The sequence below is a fragment of the Falco cherrug genome, chromosome 14, assembly GCF_023634085.1.
Source record: "Falco cherrug isolate bFalChe1 chromosome 14, bFalChe1.pri, whole genome shotgun sequence".
NCBI classification, from domain to species: domain Eukaryota; kingdom Metazoa; phylum Chordata; class Aves; order Falconiformes; family Falconidae; genus Falco; species Falco cherrug.
The window spans coordinates 7,690,000-7,711,983 of NC_073710.1; the positions used below are offsets into that span (position 1 = coordinate 7,690,000).

At 46.3% G+C, this 21,984-nt stretch overlaps 1 protein-coding gene across 5 annotated transcripts in view; it reads left to right on the forward strand.

Moving 5' to 3' along the window:
• ZNF423 (zinc finger protein 423) overlaps positions 1-12,371 on the forward strand; it is a 234,640-nt gene extending 222,269 nt beyond the window's left edge. For all 5 annotated transcript variants that reach the window (XM_055726858.1, XM_055726859.1, XM_055726860.1 and 2 more), the window contains one exon: positions 11,726-12,371. In XM_055726858.1, coding sequence (XP_055582833.1) covers positions 11,726-11,755 — 30 coding nt within the window. In that variant the 3' untranslated portion in view covers positions 11,756-12,371. The remainder of the gene's footprint in view (positions 1-11,725) is intronic.
• Positions 12,372-21,984: the final 9,613 nt, after the last annotated feature.

Below are 21,984 nucleotides of genomic sequence, written 5' to 3' on the forward strand. Positions count from 1 at the left end.
TGCATTAAGCACTCCACCTCCAAAACAGAAAGAAATACTGCCCTAGCCTCTACCATGTGGCATCTTTAGGTTTCGGGGATTTCGTTTAAATCTGAAATTTATGTCCAGGAGAAATAAATTATTAGATTGTAAAAGCAGCTGGGGAGGGAGTAAATATAGTCTCTTTTGTCCTCTATATCATTTCCCCAGGAAGATAATAAATGTGTGGCAAGCGTCTTGTGTTTCTTCAGTCATACAAATGTGGTGTGTGTGTTGTATTTCAGACGTGAAGCCTAAATTCCAGACAGGAAATCCTGGAGTGATACTGCACTGCCGTTGCCTACTGCTGTGGTGCTGGCAGAGCCCCCATCACTTTTACCGTTAGAAGGAATTTGAAAAATAGTTTCATGAAGAAATTTTAAAGGCTGTGGGTATACTTCTGATTTGCTGAGTAAGAGATTTAGGGTGTAATCCTAGGGTTTATGCCGTCGGTCAGTGAAAGGCAGCCAGAGCAGTGGTGTCAGCCCCGGCTGCTGGAGCAAGCTGAGGACAGGGGTCCTGCCCTGTGGCCTGATCCCAAGGGCCAGTTTTCCTAGGGTGGCTTTAAAGAGCACGAGAGACACTCTTGCTAATTCTTCACTGCCTTACCTGTTATTGCTCTGTGAGGTCAGATACATGGAGCAAGCGTGATGAGTAGTCAGGAAAAAAAATGGGGCCTGATAAGAACAAAAGGAGAAGGAACAGTTCAAAAATCTGCTGGTAGCTTCCCTTCCTTCACCTGCGCTTGTGCATAGGGCTGTCATTGCCTGCACCTCCGTGCTCATCAGGAAGGTTGTCAGTATTTTCAGCCCAGCCTATTTTCAGGGACCTGAAAACAGCCCTGGAATAACCTTGCCGCTCACTCTTTCTGAGGTTGCTTTCAGAGAAGTATATTCAGTCAGATGATGTTTTCTTAATTAATACTCTGCTTTGACATCATGTTTTGAGAGTAGTTTTAAAGCTCCCTTTGACCAGAGGGGAAAGGAAGAAAGGTAAAATAATTTAGAATACAACTATACAACTTGTTTTCAGATTGTACCTGTTCTGTGGTTTCTGCTTATGTTAAAAAAAGAAATGGGATGGGAAGTGTTTGGTGCACGGGCTGGGGGTGCATGTGCAGTGACCCAGCTTCTGCAGTAACTGCTAATGGATGGATTGTTATTGCTCTCTTCATTCTCCACATTTCATGTTAAAAGAATAACTTACAAGATACTAAACTGTGTATCCTTAGTGAGGTGATGGGGCTTTGCTGGAAAAATCCAGATGATAGAGGTAAGACCCTACGTGCTGATGGGATCAGTGCAGAAACAGCTCATGGCTTTGTGTAAGGTCAGCTTGGGTTCAGTGAGGCTCCGTCACCCCAACTCTGCATGAGCCAGCCCAGATTTGAAGCAAGCAGTCCTGAGCTTAGCAAGTCAGCCGTGCTTGAGCTGATTCGTTGCAGAGTGTCTTGTGTGTCTTCTGTGCCATGTCCTGGGCAGGCGGTATGGACACCCTGAGGTCACCTCCACACAGAGCACGTCCGCAGAACCAAATTGCCTTGGCTTTGCACCGTGCAGAAATGGCCAAAGCACCGCCCGCACCGTGCCAGCCCTGAGGGAGAGCTCCTGCCTGACCACCGAGCCTCCTCATTTGTTTCTGTTGCACAGTTAAACCTGAATAAATTGCCATGGGCATTGAGGTTTGACTGCATATAGCGTATCTGTCATCAGTGCATTACATTACTGTCTCTCCAAAAGGAGTAAAGAGGAGGTGTAGAACATACTTACTTCTGAAAAATTCGTCCTCCTTTGGGGCCGACACATGCTCTTAGTCTTTGCATGAAATCACAATTGTTTAAAATGTAGCCTCTCGCTGTTCGGAAGGCAGATTTTCCCAAGACCAGCGACACTGTTGTAATGGAGTAGCACTGGCTGGAAAATCCCATTTTTTAACAGTTGTTTCGCGCACACACACCCCGCAGCAATGTTGCCTCGCTATTTTGGCTTGTGATGTCTTGGAGGAGATGGCTCGTATTGGTGATATTTTGGCCCCTCTTTTACTTATGGGAACAAACGCTGCTTGGCTCCTTCACACTGGTAGCTCCTCTGGGGTTAATTCCTCAAGGCAGTGGGCAGTGGGCTGAGCACAATCCTGTCTGCAGATTTCTGCTCTGCTGGTGGCATGTACACTAATGGGGAAGCATATAAAGTACTTCTGTAACTGTGGCCTTGCTATTTTATAGCAGAAAGACTTGCATTGGAGGATTTTTATGCCCCTTTTGAAATTAGAAACCAGCAATAACAGCCATTAAGTCCAAGGCAACAGGTCACTGGCCAGCCATTTTGTCAGCCCGAGCAGTATGTGGGTGCCACGTGCCAGGAATATTTATCTGCCTTTAAGAAAAATGTATCCATAACACAAGGCAATACAATTTCTCAGATCAGTATTCCATTAGAGGGGATCATACTTTAGTTGCTGCATTTTAAAAGAATTACTGATGGAAGGACTGTGATGCGCTGTAGCCTGGCTGTGGATGGGTGCTGCTCGCATGCAGTCCAGCTGTCCACGCTTGCTTGTTTGGTCCAAGGAACCTGGTTCAGCTGCCGCTCCCATCATTCCATGAAGGATGTTGCCTAAGTGAAGAGTGCAAGATGTGCCCCTGTTAATGTTTGCATTGAAATTCCCAGGTAAGGCTTAAACTGTTTTGCACCTGGACCTTACCAAGAGGAATACCTAACTGGTGCAGAAGAAAAAACCTACAAAAAATCAGATGGTGTTCAGTGACCCTTGCCGTACCGAAGAACAGCAGAGCAAGTTAAGGAGCCAGTTTTAGGTTCAACTTTGAATTTCCTGGCTTCTGTTGGGTTATAGCCCCATGGAAATGGTCACTTATTGAAGCTTTTGTCTGTGCATTTTGTCGGGTGACTGCTGAAGGTACTGTGTAAAGTGTTTCCCTTTTGCTCTAAGTATTTTTTAAGAAAAGGAGTGTGAGAGGATGCTGTCCTGGTCATATAATAAAGACCTAATCAGGAAATCATTTAGTGTTTATAGAAGAGTCACAAAGGGTCCCATAATGATGATGCCAGCCCTCACGTAAATGAACAATTAACTGGCTTCTGCAATGTGATTTAACTTGGATCAAGGAGGGGTTAATGAGATACGCTTCAGATAGGCTTCAAATAAATCAACAAGTTATGCTTTTGAGAGGAGTATCTAAGGATTCCTGGAAAATGGTTTTCCTCCTGGAAATTATTTCAAAACATCATTGCTTCCCTGAGCAGGACCAATAAGTAGATAAAAACAGGTCAGCACTGCGCCGTGCATTGAAGATTTCGGTGTAGCACAGGCAAAGGGGGGTCCCTGTGGGCAGTAGATGCTTTCTCCGATCGGTGTGTGGCTTAGATTTGAAAACGGACTGGAAGTGAGGTGTTTGCATTCGCTAGGATGGCTTTGGAGGGTTACTCTGAACTCGGGCAAAGGGCATGCAAGCTGCAGCACACCGGGTGGGTGACCACGTCCGTGGGGCGCGGGGGTGGCGGGGGCCGTGAGCACCGGGGCGCCTGTGGGACCAGCTCGCCAGAAAAACACAGGCTGATCAAGCCGAGGTTAGAGCACCAGGTGTTGGTGGCTGAGTGGCGTGCCGGGATCCTGCAAGCTCTTCCCTGCCCTCGGGATTAGCAATGGCTCTGGGATCCAGTCAGGGAGAAATGGTGGGGCTGAGGGAGGAGTGGAGGAATTCTAAAAATATTCTGGTTTTATGCACTTCTGACAACGGTAATTACATTTGTCCCTCTCCCTTTGCATTTAGGAGGTGTAAGGTTCTTCTCTCAGCTTATTTTGATCTTGTACGTGGCATACTGTAGACTGCAAGTCACAAGGACGCTCATAAATTTGCATTTCTGAGTGAAATTCTCAGGAGCGTGCAGTCCCTCTGGACAGGTATTATTAGCTCCCTGGTTTCATTGGGTGCCTCAGTGAATCATGGTGTGTTTACGGCTAGTTTCTCTAACAGAAGACTCCGGTTATCTCTTAATAATGTATTCTCCTGTGGGTTTTATTTCCAAAGTGCCATGGTAAGGAGATTTTCCCAAAGGCTTCAGTTTGCTTTTGTGCTTCAGCATTTTACCCAGTGTTCTTGGAAGAAGCGTATAGACTTTCTGGTGAGGCATTTAATCAAATAGAAGAGACTATGCCAGGCTGAGGCTGGCATTTGGAGTTCACTTGTAATAGGCTCACCTTGGTTTATTTTGAGTTTTTAGAGAAGAATAGGAAGATATGGCAGGTCTAGAAGACTGATGATACAGAATTATTAGTCTGAAGTGGAAAGGGGAAAGCGTCTTAGGTGAGTTGTCAGAGTCTGATTAGGACTAAACAACCTGAATTAGAAGGGAAATTAAATTCATAAATCACCTAAAAAATCCTTAGCTGGTGTGAGAAAAGGCTGGTGCTGGGAAAAATAACTCTAAGAAGGTCTTTGTATAAAAAAGTAATTTTTCAAACCTAGAATAACACAGAAATGCCTATCAAAATTCAAGAATAGATTAAAATAAACAGAAGCGGTGTAAATATAGAGATAAAACCGAGCAAGTATGTTGCTGGGACGCTGCCGCGTGGCAGCAGAGCACGCAGCCCCCAGCGTGCAGAACAAAGGCAGGCAGCGGGGCAGGGGGTGCCTCGGGGGCTGCCGGGGCTTTACAGACCAGTGCCTGGGCAGTTGCATGTCAGTAGAGAAACATGCCAACCACAGAAAGAGACCTGTAAAATCCAAGCAGAGAGAATTTAGGCGGTCACGTGTGGAGCAGCTTTTTTCCCCCCGTAAATATTTTACGAGTTCTGAATCTTCCTGCCGGACTCTGGATGAAGTTCCAAGTCACTGGAGGAGCCTGGCAGGTTTCTGGGGGTGCCTTGGGGTGTCCCCCTGGTGAGCATGCACTGAGGGGGGCTGCCCAACCTCCCCAGCAGGTGTGGAAACCCCGGGGGTGCCAGGGCCAGCTCGTTCCTGGCACAGACGAGTGTTTCTGCGTCCCGGTACCAGTGGAAGGTGCGTTTGGCCCCAGAGTAATCACGTATGTGCAAGCGTCAGACACCAAACCTCCAGGTGTATTTTCTTAGACACTCAAAGTGATTTTTTATTTTTTTTTTCTTGGTTCAATAACTTGTAAAGGACAGCTTCCTAACTGCATTTGTTGAAGTGCCGTCTCAAAGTGTGCTGATACGGGGACTGACTGACACATGGCAAGTTATCAGATGCTGAGAGATGAAGGAAGCAGTAACACAGGCAGCCGATTCCTTTCACAAAGGATGTGTCACCTTTCGTTTGCCTCTACCTCCATTTCAAGGGATTCTTCAAATAAAGAAGGGACATGTGAACCTGTCTTGCCTGACATATTTTTTTTTTTATTGAGTACCATGATAACTTGAAGTTCACTTGTTACAAGCATTTTATGTAGTGGGTGAAATACCAGGGGAAAGGAAAGAAGTAATACTGTATTTCCTGAAAAACCATGATCTAAACAGATAAATGTCACTGGGTAAAAGCTACCTGAAACAACTGGAAGGGCAATTAACACCTGGTTTTATGGGAAACATTGGTTACCACTATCAGTTTTAATGAAGTGTATTAACTAAATTGTGTTCTGAGTATTCATTCAGCCCTGTTTATGGCACACTCTTGAGTACATTTACTGTTTGTCAGAAGTGCAAACTAGTGAACATATGAGGCTTTAAGACAGGCCATCTGTTAGTCTTAGACCCTTGGATAATTGTCAAACAGTTCTAAAAATAAGCACATACAAACTGCAAGGGGGTGCAAAGGTGATTTTTCTTTAGTCTGATATCAAAGGGAAAGTAGCAACCAGAAATTAAAAATAAAAATAAGTAGGTTTATCGTAAAACAAGCTCATTCTCCTTTTCTCCCTTTCTCTCTCCCTCCCCCCACCCCCCCTTTCAGCGTGGGTTTTGTTGGTTGTTTTTTTAATTTAGATTTTTTTCCTCTTGCTCTTCTGGGTCATGGCATCCCTTGAATGCCTCTCCAGTTTAGGATTAGAGCAGCACCAATTTAAGGCTCACAGCTTTCTGTAGAGAGCATAATCTCCAATGGCTAAAGCAAGGGTCGTCTTGTGTCCTCTGCCTAAAGTAATCCCTTTATAAAGTCAAGGCATAAAGATTTTCATCTTTATAGATTGCTGTTAGAGAGAAATAGTACTTGTGCACATACGTGTGTGTGCTTATGGATATATAATGAGGAATAACAGTCGAGAGATTTTTGGACCGGTTTGAATTCAAAAGATGCAAAACATTGTTTGAAAAAAGAATGCTGCAGATGGTATTTCGTAAATATTTAGACACTCTAGCTTCTGTTTTGTAGCAATTTGGAGGGTTTGTTTTGTCTTTTTTCATATATATGTTCAAATGTGAGGTTTGAACTTTTGCTCCAAGTCAGCGCCTGAATCTGAGGTTTAGCTTTTGTCTGGCAAGCTGTGTGCGTTGACAGTCCGTGGAGGGAGCGCTTCTCTTGTTCCCCCCAGCCCCACTCCGTAAGGGGCAAAGGCAGGAGAATGGGGAGAAGGGGGCACAGCCCCAAGGAGCCCCCAGCCGAGACCCTGATCCCTGGGCTTGGAGCTGGACGGTGCCTGAAGGGCTGGCAGAAACCTGGACAGGGAGGCAGGGAGGGACAGCGAGAGAAGCTACCTGGGCCCTCGCCTGGGTCTGGAGGCCCCCCCTGCAAGTTGGGAAAAATATGAGGATTAATAGGAATTGCCTTCCGTGTCACAAGATCAGGCAGCTGTGTTCATGCAGCACCCCTGGGTGGGTGTTCCCAGCCTAGGGCTGGCGTTTTCGCGCTGGGTGGGATTGCAGTGCCACGGCAGCCCCAGGCGCGGAGCCACGGGGGCAGCCAGGGAGGCGCAAGCTGTGCCAGCAGCGAGTGCTCTGGGCTTCCTCGCCCAAAAACGCAGCGTGCTCGCCCGCACGGGCCACCCCACGGCTAATTGCCAGTTAGGTTTCTCGTCGGCTGTTTGTCATGTGAATCTATTATCTCCGTAATTCCTATGGAAATGATTTGAGGAATGTTTTCTGTTCATTTTAATGGGAATTGGAAGGGGAGAGAGAGGGTTTGTAACCTTCCGTCGGGGTCCCAGTCTTTATGTAACACTGCAGAAGGCTTATGAATTTCACTTGAGGGTGGTGGGCATCACCAGCCCTGTTGTGCCATTTCTTAAACTCTGTATAACATACGATCTGTTAGGTGTATATGCTCATGCACATAGACAGTATACCTCTAAATGGCTGGTACAAAATAGCTAAATACGTAGCAGATGCACAATGGCACTATAGACTGGATGTATTATGGCCCCAAACCATTATCACACCCCTCGCAGTTGTGTTTTATTTTTTTCACCTGCTCCTGTGTAGTACACCTGTGTCTTGTTGGCAGTGAACGTCATTGCAGTGTGGGAGACTCCCAGCTTGACTGCCTGGCTTGGAGCTTTGCTCCATCATGTGCTGCTTTTTTGTGTGCGTTTTTTCTCTCGATCTTTATATAGCTTGTAAGAGTTCTTTGAACTGCTCTAAGTGATCATCTTTCAAGCCTGATGCTTTCCTTCTCGACACAGTGCTCTGAAAATGGAGATTGTCATGCCCATGTTTTCATAATAATGCATGTAGAAAAACAGAGAAAAAATCATTATAGATGTCCTGCACAAATGGCTTGATCCACATCCGGAGGGCAGGCAGGGGTTATCCCCAGGGAAGGTCTGGAGAGCCATCAGTATCTACGTGGACAATAATCAGCCATTCTTTGAAATCTTTTTACTTCCTGCAAAACCCATCGCCCAGTTCCTTGGTCACAGACACTTCTGCAAACGGTTCTTTTGGGGATTGTGCAGCCAGTAGAAAATTTCCACTTAAACACTGCAACAACCCCGAGGCTCGGGGTGGTTGCATTTTTCCCACTGACGTGGCTAACGGGATTGCTATCCAGTTTGCGTGATTATTAAGATAAGAAAAGAAGAAATTTTCCAACCTTGTCCTATAAATAAGCTGTGACTTACTTCATCTTGACAGGTGACTTAGTGCTGCTGTAGAGTTTTCCAGCTGCAATAATGTCTCAGAATGATGTATTCAGTGGGGTATCAGCTGTGAGCCATGTGTAAACCAGGGGGCCTAACAGGAGCTGTGAAGAACCATTTTTACTGTTCAGCTTCCAAACCATGTCCTGCCTCCTGCCAGCCCCCAAATGCATACGTGTACGGATGGCTTTGTGAGCAGGGAGGCATGTGCAAACGCACACACAAGCAGGCCTGGAGAGGCTTCATTTTTGTGGCTGCTCTGTTTTCCTTTGGAAATCACCATTCAGATAATTTTTTAAACGATAACTTCTAGACTTGAAAATTCACACCTGAGCTGTTTCCTGCCAGCCCACCCTCCTGCTGGAAAGGTGGGTGACGTTTTCTTAGGCTTAGGAAGCATTCCTTAGAAGCGTTCCTGTAGTATCACAGGTTTCAAATGATTGCTGCCTTCTGGCCTCGATGATTTCTTTCTGGCACCTGGAACAGCCCAGGGGGAACGCTGTTTCTGCTAAGGCGCAGGGCATTCCCAGTGCCAGGACTGACTGATTTTTCAATTGCTCTGCAAGTCTGGTCAGCGTGGGGCGTTTTGTTTGTGGGCACACCCAGAAGTGCCTGATAAAGTTATTCGATAAAGCATGGGTCAAACATGCAAAACATACCTGTGAGAGGAAACAAAAGCACTGAACGTGTAGGACGCTTTTTGACATCCTCAAAGCACAACTGCAATAAGCTGCACACGCACGGGGCAGAGGGAGAGGGAGCAAGAAGGTAAGACATGACAGTTGCTAGTAATAGGAGACAGGTTGCCAGACTTTTTTTGGAAAGCATGTTTGTGTGGTCTGAAATGCATTTTAATAGGTGAGAAACCTATACTGGTCGCAGAGGGTACGGGTAGGCTTTTGTGGGTCTTCAGAATACACACCAGTGGTGGTTATACGGTACCTGCACATGCAGGAACCTGGAGGTCTGGTGTTCACCAGCACTTGGGCATGCAGGATCTGCTCTCTGAAAGGCAGGGGGAGGCTTTGGTGCACGCAGGCTCTTGTGTCCGTGGGCATTACAGATACATCTGTGACGTCCTGTATGAAATGTGGCTCTATTTATTAACTGCTTGGTCCAGGGACTAGTCAGCATATTGATTGCCAGTAATGCATGCCAAGGGAATAAATGGTATATTCCCAAGATATTAAGATAAAAATCAAGATTTGCATATGACAAATCTATGGTTTGTTTGGGGTTTTTTAACTGCTAGACCCATGGTGTGGCTAGTTTCTCAGTTCCTACTTGACCCAGCTCTGAGTGACTGCAGGATTTGAGTATAATGCATTTTTTTCTTTGCGTGAACTCTGCTCACAAACCCAGTATATTCATTGTATTAGGAGCGTTCAGAATATATTACTAACCTGTGTTTGAGGAGGGAGGGCTCACAATGAAAGCTTCATTATCAGATTTAGAGCCACATACCATTCCTTTATTGACCTGCCTGGTGTAATCAATGCAGCAGCCACGCAAGTTTGAAATCATGTTCCCTGACTGTAGACTGTGCGTCATGCACCTAGTGCTGATTGTGCATTATCTTTTAAATGACACTGCCTAAATAAGTATGGATTTGTCTACCACGAATAACCCTTCTTTCGATTTGAAGATGGTGAACCTTTCGCTTCTTTTATTGATGTTCAGGATGACCTAAAAATAGAACTGTAACGAAGTGCACAAGAAATGGCCATTGTTAAAATGCAGAGGAGAGGCCGGTGTATTCTTTCACATTTTCGTGCTTTCCCAGTTTGGTTTAGCGGACAAGCTTCTTGTCAGTGCTACTGTTGTGTTTATAGGGCTCCATCCCTCCTTTTCCGTACAGTCATTATTTGATTAGAGAATAACACTGCAAAGGTCATTCCTTCTTCAGGCCAGCAAAATTTGCATGTATAGCAAAGTAAAAAGCCATTGGATTTTATGTTTGGTGATGTTAAATTGTCTAAAAGCAAAGAAGTTTCGACTGTCAATTCACTTAACGTTATTTGAGGATGATGCTTTATCCGCTGATAAGCTTTCCAGGTCTTTGCACAGTCCTTCTGTATTTTTGATTCTGAGATATTTAGCGTCACACCGACTGGGGCAATGCTCAGAGGGCTAGTGTTACGCTAAACAAGGTACAGTTATTTTGCAATTTCACCAGTTGCTTGTATTTAATCTCACAAGGGCTCCTTCTGCGTGCGCGGCAGCTACGGTGCTTCGGCCGCCTCTGTACCCTCCTGGCACCTTAAATCCCGGCCCTTGTTGTGCCGAGTTTCCTCCAGGCCGCCCCCCACAATACCGCAGAGAACTTTTGCCATTTTTTAGGAACTCAGCAGCACTTGTGACACCTGGTGGTCACGTTTTGGGAGTGCACAGTCCAGAAATGCTCCTGCCCGCAAACGGGGTCACCGCTCCTTCCGCACAGGGTTTCCATCGGGGGGATGTCGCCTCTGCATAAAGCGGAGGGTCGTTCTTTTACTGATCAAGATGTAACTGGATAGTGTAGAAGGACCAGATGATTTATGAAAAGTTAAAATATCTTACTTTATTTTAAAGCTTTGTCATTGTAAATAAATAATTAGATTCAAAATTCATTGTGTGTTTAAAAACTTATTCTTCAAGCTGGTGGGCTTACCCAGTTCTGTTATTAGGCAGATGGAGACTAGTAAAATTGCCTAGGCTTGAAATAATGCAAATGAATTTTTATATTCGGGGATGCTGGGATCCCAGCTCAAGAAAAGCTCACCATGAAGCACATCTCCAGTTGCTCAAATCGTTGAATAATCATACAAATAAAGCTGAGCTTATATATAGGACTGGGGTTTCAGTTAGCACACAAAATGTAGGTGAATTGGTACTGCTCTAAAAATACGCTTCAAGGTTGGCTTCGCAATTTATTGGCTCCTGCACAAAATGGCAAGACAGGTCAGCATACTCTGATGTGAGATACTGTGATGGCATGAGGCTATTACAAATCTACCAAAAGGAAAAAAGGGAGCAAAAAAGATCCTAAATTGCTGAAAGAAATGTGCAGTGCAAAGTCTATTCTTTAAAGAGATTTAACTCCTGGGTTACATGTCCAGCCTTTTTTTCTGCTGGGTATATTACCCTGGTGCCTGAACTGGCGGTTCAGCTGTTATTGCCGAAGTATTTCTTGGACTGAGAAGTGCGTGTCACAATCTGGTGTCTCTTGCTGCCAGTACTTGCACCCGGTACTAGTGAGAATAAAAGAGTAAAATATGGCAAGGGTTCTCCCTGCAATTCAGATATATTTTTTTTTAATTGTTACAGTTAAGGGAATTCCGAAAGGCAGTTTTTGCCCATGAAGTGTTAACACTTTCTTTGTATGTATTGAAAGGGGGGAGGGGGGGGGGGGAGGGGAAGAAACCCTCATGGCTGTACTTGGCTTGTAGCATTTTTTTTCTAAGTTCATGCCAGCATTAACAGATCTGTCAGAACAAAGCAAATGTGTCATATTGGCAGCTGTTACTTAGGAGTACTTTTTCTTTATTGCATTTTGTTTTGTAATAATTGAGAAGCTTTTATGTCGCGCTCTGCATAAATGGTACTGAGTGGGAGGGTATGGGCATGCTTTCTATTATTCTGCCCCTCATGCATGTCTCCTTTTTTCGTCTTTCCAGAACCACACATTGAGCCAGCACGCACAGTGAGCCACTGGCACTACAGGACACCTCTCTGCAGAAGACTTGACGGTGGCACAGTGGGGAGGACCATTTGAACATTACATCCAATCAAAGTGTCATTTGCAACCCAGATGTAAAACTCTAATGATTTGGCCATGAGGCGCTGCTATTATAAGCAGCTGGAAATGAATATTAATGGAAGAGATTAAAAGTATTCCATGCTCAGTATTTTTTATTGTCCTGCTTCAGCTAGTGTACTTTAGAGCTTCTGCTTCTGACTGAATTTATAGTGTTAGATAAATCTGCTTTGATGCTGTTGCCCTTTGTTGCTTCTTGTATTATATTGATAGTTAAAGATTAGGTGTGATTTTTTTCTTTTTTGTTAACTGCTTTTTAATTGCAATTTTAGGTAACTGTGCATTGTGATGTGATTGCTTGGCTATTGTCTGAATATTTCTTTTTAATTTTTTAATTAAAGACTAATGCTTTGATTGGATTTGCCAGTTCACCGGACAGTGATTAAAACTATGTAATGAATATAATCGGTTTCAGTGCAACTGGATGGTCTGCTTTATAAATGTGACTTAATCTGATTGCAATAACTAGTACAGTTCAATAAAGGGAATACATGAGCTTAGCATCAGAGGTTGTCTGTCTGTCAGTGCATGCTGCCTCACCGCTGCTGTGTGTAAATCACAAAGTGACCGCTCACCCGATGGCAGCGAGTGTTCTGTGCCCCAGGAAGAAGGAAAATTGGGAGAAAGCGAAAGCTACATTCCTGCATCTGGCCGTGTGTTTGCTTCTGGATGCACCCCCTGGGCTCCCACGGTAGGTTGAGGTGAGGTAAGAACATCTACTATAAATCTGAGCACGAAAAGGCGTTGCTAGCTTGTAATACTCTTACTCTTACTTTTACTCAAGTCAACAAGAACGGAGGGGACCTGGTCTGTAGCTGCCTTGACCCTATCTCTGTGCGTGTTTCAAAAAAATAGCTTTCTGGATTGTATACAAATGCGCAAATATTGGATCAGGCCTTGGAGACTTGGAGGCTGTATTTCAAGCATGTGGACCTCTAGGTCCCCAGGTACTGTAGTCCTATGTAACTGCTGTACTACTGACACTTGAAACTGCTCTCGTGCAGCCTAACAGACCTAATTAGCAGGCTTGGTTTTTTCTTCTTTTTAAACATCTCCTATGGTAATGAGGTAAGGTATATCTCCATTCAGAGAAAGAGTCATTTTAATGACCATGGACCCCTTTGGAAAGTTAGTGAGATGCAGTTCTCATGGCATCCCCTACGTGAATGAATCATCATCATCATGAAAGATCTTTAGCAGTTGTGACAGCTGAAATGATGTGGTTACCCATTCCCACGATGTACAAGGCTTTGCAAGGCTACGGCGTAGGAACATGCACTTTTAGAGCCTTTCAAACGTCGCTGCACTGAACCAGAGCCCAACTGGTTGTCATTGTACCGTGTCTGAGCTTCGAGCATGTAAGTGGTATTTTGTAGGAAAAATGTTTTCAAGGATGTGCAGTCAATGCCCAAATTAGTTCATATAGCGAGTTTATTAACAACTGCAAGGGCACAGCTTGTTGACACGCTGCAGACGGTATTTTCAACATTTTGACTGCTGCTGCTGTTGTGCTGCACACACATAGCTCCTTTAAGACAGTGGGACATACTGCATGTAAGGGAAGGCATAAGCGGGCATAACCACAGTAGGGTCATCCCTAAAGCAGGAAGCACCAGAGCAGGTGCAAGTTCTAGCTCGAGAAAAGTTTCACCTGTCTGGGGGAAAAAGAAAAAAGATAGTACTAGCATCCCATCTGGGGCAAATGCTAGATACGTTTTTTATTCTGCTAGTTACTCTGCTGAAATAGCATTCCATGGACAGTCTGAAAGAGTTTAGGCTCAAAATTTTCATTTCTGATAAATTTATGAACCCTAATGTAACAAAACTGACTTTTCTTGATTCCAGAGGACAGTTCTGTTTTCATCCAGTTAATTCTTAAGTCACTGCTTATGCAACAAAATCATTGTACTAAAATGATCCATTTCCAGAAAGTGTAAGCTTTCTGTCTGATTGTTTCTTTATAAGCCATGGCACAGATGTTTATGGGCTGAAAAATTAGCTAATGAAATCACCAATTCATTATTCTCATTCATAATGTATGATACTGCTAACTCACAGACAACATTTTAAGATGGGAAGTGGAGAAGCGTCTTGCAGTACAGGCTCACAGACATGCCCTTGCAAGAAAAGCTACCTGGGAACATGCAGCAGCTACTTTGGCAACAGCTCTTGTGCCATCTCCTCTGTGCTAAAAGCAAGGCAGCAGCTTCTCACAATGAAGATACTGCAAAGGGAGTTGCTTTGACCAACGCTGGGTCTGGAATGATGCATGATCACTTCCGGGCAGGCCTTCAGAAATGAAAAGGAAGATGCAGGTTTCTACCTTCAGGAAAAGGTTCTGTGTTGGGAATCCCAAGAGTGAACTGATGTTTCCATGCAACTCTGAGAGCTGCTTTAGTAGTGCCGTATTGAAGCACATGCCTTTGTTGCAGCATCTCCCAGCTGACTAGTTAAGACTAGGTGTATATTCGCTGTGCTGAGATGGGGAACTTCCCATCTGGGGGATCCAATTCTGAGCTGCATAATTTTCCCCACCTGTACCGGAAACGCGGGCATGGAGCCAGGGTGCCAGGGGTCCACGTGCAGCCGGGCAGGGCTGGGCAGGCTGGTGCCTAAGTTGTGTGTTGCATCTGCCTTGAACTGTGACCAGAGCACGGGCAGGGATGCCAGTAAGGAACGGTTCGGTTTTCCACCCTGCCTTTAAAAGGCTGGGGACCTCAGAGCACGGGAGTGAGGGCTGTGGTTCTGCCCCATCTTCTTCATCCCTTCTGGTATATAAGCTTCCCTCCTGAGCAGCACAAGTCAGGCTGGAAAGAAGGGCTGGACTGTGCCCCCAGGGCTGGGAAAAAATTGAGCTGTGGTCCTCTTCTGTAGGTGCTTCAGTATCCTACAGTACTTGGGTAATATTTGAACGCTAATGTAGAAATGCTGCTTTTTAAAATTTTCTTTCATAAGACAATATGTACAGAAGCACAGGGACACTGGCCATGAATATGCTGTGCTGCTTTGTGGTATTTTTGATATAACCGGGCGCATATGAGCAATCATTGTGGCAAGGGATGGTGCTGCCTTGATAACCTGCTGTCTTAGGGGCCAAAGAAGTCCAGGGTGGGGGTGGGGGTGAAAGCTACTGCAAGGAAGCAGAGAGCGAGCCATCCGCTCTTGTGCTCCTGCCATGCAGCTGCAGCTGCGATGCGCTGGACACCTGCAGCTCCCAGCGTTGCTCCTTGGCCTGTGCCAGCGTGCAGCGCTGCCGTCTGACCCTTTTTTCCAGGGCCTGAGTCTCCCCGGACAGGGCTGCACCAGCCAGGGCGCCGGGTGGCAGAGCTCTGCGCCGAGACCTGGGGCCTTTGTCCCGTGGTTCTCCTGCAACTGTTTGTTCTGTGCCGCCCGTCCCCCTTGGGAGCGGGGCAGAGCAGCCCTGCACTGGTACAAAACACAGCTTTGCTGGCAGAGCTGCAATCACACCAGGGAGTGCTTCGCAGTGTAGTATATAGTTCCTGTATCCGTTAAAAGCTCCTAGGGAAAACAGAGCCTAACTGCAGGTGGAGAAAGATAATATCACAGCTTCTGGTACATGTCTGAGGTTTCACCCCCTTTTTCTTAGCGGCCAAGAAGTGCTACAGAAGGCATTTGGAAAACAGTCAGCAATGTTGGCTCCAAAGGCACCTGTATTTCATCAGCTACAACACACTGAAAGTGGGACGGAAAGCCTTTCTGTAGTGTTTCCCTGCCTGTCTGGAACTCGCAGCTCCTGCGCAGTGGTGTTGCAGACGTGGGCTCACACAGGCTGCTCAGGGTGTGGGTGACACGGATGACTCACAGGTAAGTGCAAACCAGAATTGCCGAAATTCTGGCTGGAGGATTGGCTTTAAGCAAAAAGTCACCTTACCATCTGAGTGGCTTTAAGGCCAGTACAGTGTTGGAAACTATGAAAAGAGTTTGAAATGTGTAAAGAAGTTATGTGTAGACAATTTAATGCCTTCAAGTTTAGGCAAATAATGAAATATAAATTTGTATCAACAATGGCTTAACAAAGGACTTGTATTTCTAGCAGTCCAGTCTGTTAGCCCTTATGCACTGAATGATCGTTGCATTTAGCTTCACCACACACCCCCACATCCAAAAAGCACTGAGGTACCTAGTCAAGAAGTAGCAGCCAGTCCTGACAGATGATGTAGTATCTGCATAGTCAGCTCTACGCATTTGTTTTACTCCATGCTTCTGTAGATACTTGTCTGATCTATCACCTTCAGCAAGGGGTCACCAGCTTCTGTCAGGTGCCTTTTTGGCAGTTTTGGAAAAAGCAAGTGCTTGGCCCATTGCCTCCAGAAGAAAGGGGGAGAAGGGAAGTTCGGGGGCCATTTGAGGGAGAGAATGACTGATCATTTTGTGCTGGAGCATCTGAGTGGGCTGGGGAAGATCACCCCACCGAGCAGCAGCTGGGAGGGAATGTGAAAGGGGGAAATCGAGAAGGGGAAGGGGGCTGAGGGGGTCGTCCCTCCACAACCTTCCTGCCCTCCAGAGGAGTTAATGGACAATCCACCCCCCGGCAGCCATTTCCATTGCAGTGAACCTGCACATCCCGTGTCTGCAGTGCACAGCTCACTTTCTCCTGCCAACGTGTAAGAGCAGATTGGGGTTTGGCGTTTTGTCTGGCTTCTGACGTGTAAATCGGTCCTTGGTATGGGCAGGGAAGGCCTTTGCTCTGGTGTAAGCGGTCTCTGGGTTTTGGCCCACACCCTGAAGCAGTGAGGCTGCTGCCATCGCCTCTCTGCCACCTCAGAGAGCTGACCAGCCCCAGCTGTGTGCGGCGGCCGTCTGGACACAGTGCCCCGCTGGCAGCGGCTGGCCAGGGTACGACCGCCCTGCGAGCTGCCATGGCGAGCGTGTGTGAGCTCGAGGGGCGCATGGCCACCGAAGCTCCACCGGCCCAAGCCTTGGGGCCGACGGACACGTGGCTTGCTCTTCGTCGCTTCGTCTTTTTCCTTTTCTCCCCATTTTTGCCTCTTAGGAAACCGTTCATAGTTTTACCTCTCTTCACAAGATCGCCATCAGCCCTGCAGTTTGAGATTCCTCCTCCTGCACCGGGCAGCCGGGGTTTGCCTTCCGGCCTGCGCCCCCCCAGGCTCGGGGGGCAGGCGGTGTCCCAAGGAGACACATCGAGCACCCCAAGAGAAAGCCCAGCTAATTACTGCGTCACCGACGAGGTGCGGCCTTCGCTGCCCCGGTACCGAGCTGCACCCGACCGTGCGCCTGTCCTAGCCCCGAGGCACGCAGCGAGGGGCGCACCCCCGGTCCCGGGGATGGGGGCGCGGGCCCGCCCGAGGCCGGGGCAGCACCGCACGGGGCCCGGCGCCCCCTCAGCCCCGCGCCCCCTCGGCCCTGCCAGGCCTGCGGCTGCCTGGGCGCGCTGCCCGGCCCGCGGCGCGGCTGTCCCCGGCCCGCTGCCATCCCCGGCCATCTGCGCCCCCGCGGCAGGCGGCCCCGGCCCGCGCCCCCCGCAGCCCCCCGCCGGCGGGCAGGGCGGGGGCGGCCAGGCCGGCCAGCGGGGCCGGGTGCCCGGGAGCTGCCGGGGGGGGCAGGGCTCGGGCCCCGCGTTGGCGGGGAGCGCCCGGCTGCGGGGCGCCCCGGGGGCCCTGGGGGGGCGGCCCGGGAGGGGCCTCCAGCGCCCCGAGCTGCCGTGCGGGGAAGGCCGCGCTTCAGGCCCGGCTCTGAGGGCTCTGGGGGGCGTCCGAGCCCCCAGGTAAAGACTGGCCGTGGAAGTACGGCCACAATTTTGCCCATGCCTGGTTTTTACTATTCGTCCATATTTATGTACACAGCGGTGCCAAGCTGCTCCGGCAGGTTGGAGAGGCAGTGCGGAGTATTTACTGAATTCTGGGAGAACGTACAGACTAGGTTTTCTGGATTTTGCTTCTCCTGACATTCCCAAATGCATGTTGGTGTTTACAGCCCTGTACGGCACGGCTGGTATCCTCGGGAAGCGGGGACTAGAGGGCTGGAACATTGCAGGAGTGCTCCCTGTGTGAGGAAAAGAGGCATCGCATTTTGAAAAAATCTTCAGCACCAAAATCTTTTCGCACCAACTAAAACCTTGCTTTGAACTTAAAAAAAAATATATATTTATCTATGTCTTCAATTTTACATGACTGGAAGAGGCACCTGGCCCCCAGCGTGATCCTTTCTTCACAATAAACGAGCGAGCAAACGAGCCCTCCAAGCTGCCTGTGCCAGAGCCGTGTCCCCGAGGTGCTGGGCTCTGCTGCACCCAGCCTTTAATTTAAAGGGGAGGGAGAGAGAAAGGACATCTTTTTTTCCTGGTTGAAAGCAGTGCAATAAATAAGTGCATCTTCTTCTTCTAGTTGCAATTTATAGGCACTGTTCCTCAAGAAATTGGCTTCTGTGCATGAAAGCTATAAAATACACGTGCCATTTGCAAAAGATACAGCTGCTACTGTGCATTTTGGGGTTTCTTCACAAAGTATCTCGGTGTCAGCCTGCCATAGAGGGAGGGTTAAATAAGTATGCAAATCAGCTTAGCTAATGCTTTTGTAATGATCTTAAAGAAATTGGTCAAGAGCATCCATTAGCCTCATGTAGCAGAAAATTTTGGTTGTTAATGGGGAACGACAGAGTTTCACCCAAAGCAGGACCCAGAAAAGTTTCTGTTGGTGAGGGCTCTTGTGCCTTTAGACTTCATCAAGAGTTGCACAATTACTAATATGCAAAATGTTGTATTACAGTGTATATCCTCAGTGCTTAAACACTCAAACCTGGAAGACGAGGCCTCAACTGGAAGCCTAATGAGGTCTGGTGTACAGACAGTGGAAGAAAAGCTGGATAGCCTGAAAGGAGAAGGTGGGCAACACCTGACTGTGGGAGGGTCAGTGGATGCAGTGCATGAGTTTAGTTTTGCCTCTCGCTCTCCCTAACTGGCTTTATAATGTCTGTGACAGTGCCAAGAGCAATGGTGTTTAAATTGTGCTTGTGCAGTGACTGTGTGGTAAGAGTGAGTCTGATGCAGAAGAATCCTCTGGTTTTGGTGTGGTTTGAGAAGGGTTGTCTGACAGTGGGCAACAGCACACGAGGAATGCAGTTCTGCACTTTTGAAAATTTTTTTAAGGCTGAAAATTGATTATTTGATGAAAGGATGTAATAAAAGAGGAAGCTAAGATACCTGGCACCGCAGTTGGGAGGGGAGACAACCTTTGCTGGAAGATAAGACATGTTTGTACTAGCAAACAGGAATGCTAACTCCCCTTCTCTTACTGAGGGGTTTATCACCCTGATAGAGCATAAAATGCAGATTAAGTCCAGAGTCACCCCTGCCCTTGATTGTTCATTTTGCAGAATAATTGCACTTATTGATACATTACATCAAAGAATACACCAACACTCTTTGCTTTCTGGGAACTGCCAGAAAAGTGCATCTTGGTTCATGTTGCACGGCAAATGTGTACACAACCACTTCCCTTGACTTCAAGGAGTTAAACGTTCACATATGTAAGGCACACTAGGATCAGAGCCTCAAGTAATCTAATGATACTGGGTAACTTGACTGTGCATCATTAGCTCAATGATGCACCAAGCTCAGGGAGAGGGGAAAAATAAAAACCAACAAACCAGCCCCCAAACCCTGAAATATATTTGTGTGTGAGAGAGAAATCTGGAGGGAGGGGAGAGGAAAACACAATCAATACGTCTACAGTTCATTTAAGATGCTGAAAAAAGTTTGGTGGTGTGGGGTTTTTTTTTGGTCGAAAATGTTATTGAGGCTAGAAACACAAAATGAGAGAAGAACCAGTGGGGAATCCAGAATATCCCCATGGAAAGTGAAACCCCACTGGAACAAACAGTGAAGAAGTAGGTGCTGGAAAATGTATATTTAAAGCAATGAGGACACACGTAAGCACTGTAACTGCAAACTGGGCCTGAAAAACTGACTCTTTGTTTGCAGAGCAGTGTGTTGCTCCTTTTTTGAGACCTATCAGTGCATCCTATTCAGCCAGAGCTCCCCAGCTCAGTTGTACATTACTTTGCCCATAAGGGTGTTGAACAACTATTTTGTATCCAAGAGAGACTCATTAATGCCTTTCAAAACGGATGCACGTTTCTCATTATTCTTCTGCATAGGTCTAGTAATGGGAGCCTCCTCTAGAGATGCCCTACGCAGATGTCTTTAGGCAATGTTGATGGCATGAAACAGGAATTGTTTTCGTTGAAAGATTTATAACCTTATAGCCTTTCCAAGCCCAGGCAGTGCATGTGGACTGAGCACCAGCAACATGGGTTTTCTGACTTCTGCACTATTCTCTAATACTGACTAGCCTGGAGAAATCATTTTGGTCTAAATTTTTGCTGTTCTGGGTCCTCAGTATGAGGAATGAAATGTCAAGGGTTTTTCAAAGGTATTCAATGTTTCTGATTCCTGTTTGAATTGAAGCTGCAGATTTCAAGTCCATATTAAAAAACAAAGACCAAAAAAACCCCAACTACAAACCCCAAGCCCATGGATATTAATGTAGGGCTCCCCAAATCAGAAGCCACTTTGAAAGACATGCAGAAGCACAGAACAGCCGCTAGATTTCCATATCCTGCAGGGTTTTGGCATGAATCCCCTTCTTTGGTTCCAGGCAGAAAAATACAAAGAGCTGTCTGTGAATAGGACCTCACTGGGTGTCCAACCCTCTGAGTGAAATTTCCTGTGCAGAGGATGGTCTCGGCCTACATTTTCTAGTTATTATATAGAATTTGTTCCCTGCTAAGTTAGAAAAAAATGTGTAAAAACATAAAACCTTTAGTGAATTCCCACCTTATAGAGCTACTTCAAGCTGTACAGGCAGAATTTGTACCGGAGGAGTTGACAGTGAACAGGGTAGTTCAAGAGAGACACCAAAGCTCAGCAGAGACATCCTTTAAAAATTATTTGTCTTGTCTGCAGTATTTTGTAAGTTGATCCAAATCAGATTTTGGAGTAACACCATTAAAGTCAACAACCAACACCCAGGATGAATCTAGCTCTTAAAATGCCATTCAGGCTCCTTGAGAGACATGCATCCCAATGACTCCTTTAGCAGTCATTAAACCAATTATCATCCCAGTCTATTTCCAACAATTATCATCATAGACTTTTTGGGTTTAATCAGCTTTTTAATTGACCCGTGAGCAAGACCGGAGATACAAAAATCTCCCCTGATACCTCAGGTGTAACTATTACACACTTAGCGTTCCTGTGCACATGAAATAATTTACACCATAATACTGATCTGAGGCTGGGATATGAACAACAATGTTCCTATGAATTAAGGATAAAAACAAATTAAAGACAATAAAGGAGAAGAACAGGAAGTAGTAATCCATAAATAGAATATCACCGTGACCAGTGACATTGCTTCTGGGACTTCCTTGGCCAGCCAACTTCGGAGCTGGAAAAAGGTATTTTTTTTCTGAAACTGTATGCAACACAGAATAAATTGTAAGTGAAACAAAAAGTTTTTACTATCTCTTAAGTGCTACAATTGTTGAATTGAATTGCAGAAATGTCTTCAGACAGCTGCTTAGGACTTTGAAAAGAAACCAGCCATTTAGGCGTATGTCCCTCCTGCAAGCAACTAACTTTTTTAATGCCACTTGCCTTGGTACAGCACTGCAAAGTGGCCTGAATGCAGCAATTTGCGGGATTTGGCACTGTGAGCCCCGCAAGCACTTAGCAAAAGCAATTGTGTAGCTCTATTGAGAATCCCGCATATCATGCTGTGGGGAGCCAGCACTTTTTATCTGTCGGCACTGTTGGTGACAAATATTAAAATAAAAAGTATGACACTATAGGTGCTTCAAAATCCAAACTGCAAGTTTCCTACTGCGGGACTTCTAACCATGTAATAAAGTGCAGGGAAGAAAGCAGAGTTCAGACCCCATGCTGTAATAAAGGAAGGAAATCTTAAGTGTTCAAATACATAATTCATTCTCTTCTGAGACTTTCTACGAGGTTGCTACCAGTAAAGATCCTAATTTGTGCCTAGATTATACAATCTTTAATTTCTCTTTTACCTCCACAGACAGCTGGGAGAGCACTGGAGCAGACCTGCTGTTGGCAGTGGGTGAAAGCAAATGGTC